General features: G+C 36.7%; 1 protein-coding gene across 4 annotated transcripts in view; it reads left to right on the forward strand.

Moving 5' to 3' along the window:
• LOC106461070 (regulator of G-protein signaling 7-like) overlaps positions 1 to 3540 on the forward strand; it is a 129978-nt gene that overhangs the window by 113739 nt on the left and 12699 nt on the right. For all 4 annotated transcript variants that reach the window (XM_022387908.1, XM_022387909.1, XM_022387911.1 and 1 more), the window contains exon 12: positions 2828 to 2953. In XM_022387908.1, coding sequence (XP_022243616.1) covers positions 2828 to 2953 — 126 coding nt within the window. The remainder of the gene's footprint in view (positions 1 to 2827; positions 2954 to 3540) is intronic.

Below are 3540 nucleotides of genomic sequence, written 5' to 3' on the forward strand. Positions count from 1 at the left end.
GGAAAGTGATATACTATATATAAAATAGTTTCAGAAGGTGAACAAACGGCTGGAAAGTGACATACTAGATATAAAATAGTTTCAGAAGGTGAACTAAGGGATGGAAAGTGATGTACTAGATATAAAACAGTTTCAGAAGGTGAACAAATGGCTGGAAAGTGATGTACTAGATATAAAATGGTTTCAGAAGGTGAACTAAGGGATGGAAAGTGATGTACTAGATATAAAATAGTTTCAGAAGGTGAACAAACGGCTGGAAAGTGATGAAATAATTTTATCGTGTATCATATAATGAAGTATATAACTTTGTTGTTTATTATATAAGGAATTAAAACATTTTGTTGTTTATCATACAATGAATTAAACATTTCTTGTTAGAAAGAAATTCATCAATAAAGTTAATAACCTTCTTTTTTTTTCTGCTGGTAAAAAAAAAATGCTGCTTGCCCCTTTGTAGTAAAAAAAAAAGATACTTCCACTCCATGACAAATTTATGAAACTAAACACTAACACGTGCATACACAGATTTTGTAAAAGCGAATGCACTTTCTGAATTTTTATATCTAACTTGTTTTTTTTTTCGGTATTGAATGATGGTCTAGTTTTAGAGAGGCCCGGCATGGCCAGGTGGTTAGGGCGCTCGACTCGCAATCTGAGGGTCGCGGGTTCGAATCCCCGTCACACCAAACATGCTTGTCCTTTCAGCCGTGGAGGCGTTATAATGTGACGGTCAATCTCACTATTCGTTTGGTAAAAGAGTAGCCCAAGAGTTGGCGGTGGGTGGTGATGACTTCCCTCTAGACTTACACTGTTAAATTAGGGATGGCTAGCGCAGATAGCCCTCGTGTAGCTTTGCGCGAAATTCAAAAACAAACATACAAGTTTTAGAGAGACACTACGTTTGTGCATGGTAATTAAAAAAACAAAAAACCTATAGATATTGATGATATACCCTTAGAAAAGAAAAAAGTACATTTTTCATGCATTTTGTATAAATCTAGATGCCGAGCTAGAAATTCACAGATATAACCAGAGGGTAGTCGGGATATGTTACTTGGTCTGGGACAGTCATTACTAGCGCTGGATCACGAAGGTTTATTTTGACTCATTTCAGCTATTTTTATGGGAATGTATTATTATGCTATAAATCTTGTAATGCGGCAAGTATATATATATATCTATGTATGTATATTTTTGCGAAAATTTGAACATACCTAACAGCGCCCAGTCGGGGGATTCGACCAACTTGGGCCTCCCTATTCCAAATATCTAGTTATGCCACTGTAGAAGTTCAACTGCAAAAACGAACTCTGACGCAATTTTGAAATATCTTATTTCCCGTTAGAGAAGAAATAAGTGGCTTCACATTTTTTTTCGTTACTTCGTGAAATAGGCTTATTATCTTTTTCTCTTACACTTGTAAAAAAATATGTGTACATTAATGCACGTCATTTACAGATATAGAAAAAACTGTTTCTTGTGCTTTTGCTGTTCACGTAGTACATATTCGTTACGTTCAACTTGTAGTAAGATAGTAGTAATGACCAGCATCTCTTGGGATAAACGACCAGGTTAGATAATTTGTGAACAAGGGGAGGTCACCTAGTCACCAGCACTTGCCCCATAATATGTGACTTCTCTTGACTGAATAATAAGATTGTCTATCACGGCTATAACGCCACAAAAGTTCATAATTCAGAGCGTATTCAACAGCATACCACGTCTCGAACCTTGGACTTTCTGATACGCAGCCCGACAACACGCTAACAAGTAGGTCACGCCTGGCCTTTACCAAGCGAAAATTAATAACAGGAACAAAATCCGTTTCACATACAACTTTTTTTTTGTTCTGAGATGCCCAATTTTCACAGTTCAAACAATAATTGTAATGTTTACACCACAGAAATGCTGCTTATGGTAAGAATCAGTGTGTGGTATCATTATGATATTATATTTTACTGAATAAGTCTACTGTTTTGCACTATAATCTTAAATATATTTCATTTTTGCTCTGCTTGTTTGTTTGTTGTTAATCGCAAAGCCACACAATAGGCTATCTGTGCCCTGCTCACCACGGGCATCGAAACCCAATTTTTAGTATTATAAACCCTAGAACTTACCGCTGAGCCATCAAGAAACCCACGTTCTTTGTAGAGGAATAATAGTTAGTTAGTTTGAATCCCCGTGATGGATGGATCAAAAACGAACCATACTTAACTATGGGCTAAAACAACAACTATTACTGATGGTCTCAAAGGGATTTCAAAACTTTTTGTCGTTCTATTAATTTTGTATCAATGTTTTACATATAGAGGTTTTTTATTGTTTTTTTTTCAGAATATCAGTTTGTTTGTTTATTTTGAATTTCGCGCAAAGCTACACGAGGGCTATCTGCGCTAGCCGTCCCTAATTTAGCAGTGTAAGACTAGAGGGAAGGCAGCTAGTCATCACCACCCACCGCCAACTATTGGGCTACTCTTTTACCAACGAATAGTGGGATTGACTGTCACATTATAACGCCCCCACGGCTGAAAGGGAGAGCATGTTTAGTGGGACGGGGATTCGAACCCGCGACCCTCAGATTACGAGTCGAGCGCCCTAACCACCTGGCCATGCCGGGCCATATTAGTTAGTATTTTTAGGTTATGGATATGTGTAGAATAACACGAAGTTTGGCTGAACCAGTAAGAGTAACACAAAACACAGAACAGCATAAGTACCGTGAAGTAAAGCACTGGCGACAAAATCTCAATCTGTAACCCAATTCATTAAAATTTTATTTACAAAATTGCTGATAAATTGGTCACCACTAAACATTTTGGTTCAGGAAAGAGGTGCCTCCCCGGAGAGTTCGGAGATGGGCTTTCTCTCTTCAGGAACTGCTTAAAGACCCAGCTGGTAGGGAGCAGTTTATCCGTTTCCTGGAAAAAGAATTTAGCGCCGAAAACCTCAAGTAAGTTTCAATTTCTTGAAAACTCAAAACTTGGTAAAAGTGGTGTAAACCTGAATCCACCGAAGGAAGAAATATTTTAGTTGTCAAAAAACTTTGCAAAACATGTATTTGCCATCTCAAATATGCTATTTTATATTTAGTACATCACTTTCCAGCCGTTTGTTCACCTTCTGAAACTATTTTATATCTAGTACATCACTTTCCATCCCTTAGTTCACCTTCTGAAACTATTTTATATCTAGTACATCACTTTCCAGCCGTTTGTTCACCTTCTGAAACTATTTTATATCTAGTAAATTCACTGTATGATAAACAACAAAATGATTTTAATTCATTACATGATAAACGACAAAATTATCTAATTCATTATATGATAAACAACAAAATGAGTTAATTCATTATATGATAAACGACAAAATTATTTAATTCGTTATACACCCCCAGTGGCACAGCGGTATGTCTGCGGACTTATAACGCTACAAACCGGGTTTCGATACTCGTGGTGGGCAGAGCACAGATAGCTCTTGTGTAGCTTTGTGCATAATTAAAAACAAACAATTCCTTATACAATAAACAACAAAGTTATA

Source organism: Limulus polyphemus, unplaced genomic scaffold (genome assembly GCF_000517525.1).
Source record: "Limulus polyphemus unplaced genomic scaffold, Limulus_polyphemus-2.1.2 Scaffold892, whole genome shotgun sequence".
NCBI lineage: Eukaryota > Metazoa > Arthropoda > Merostomata > Xiphosura > Limulidae > Limulus > Limulus polyphemus.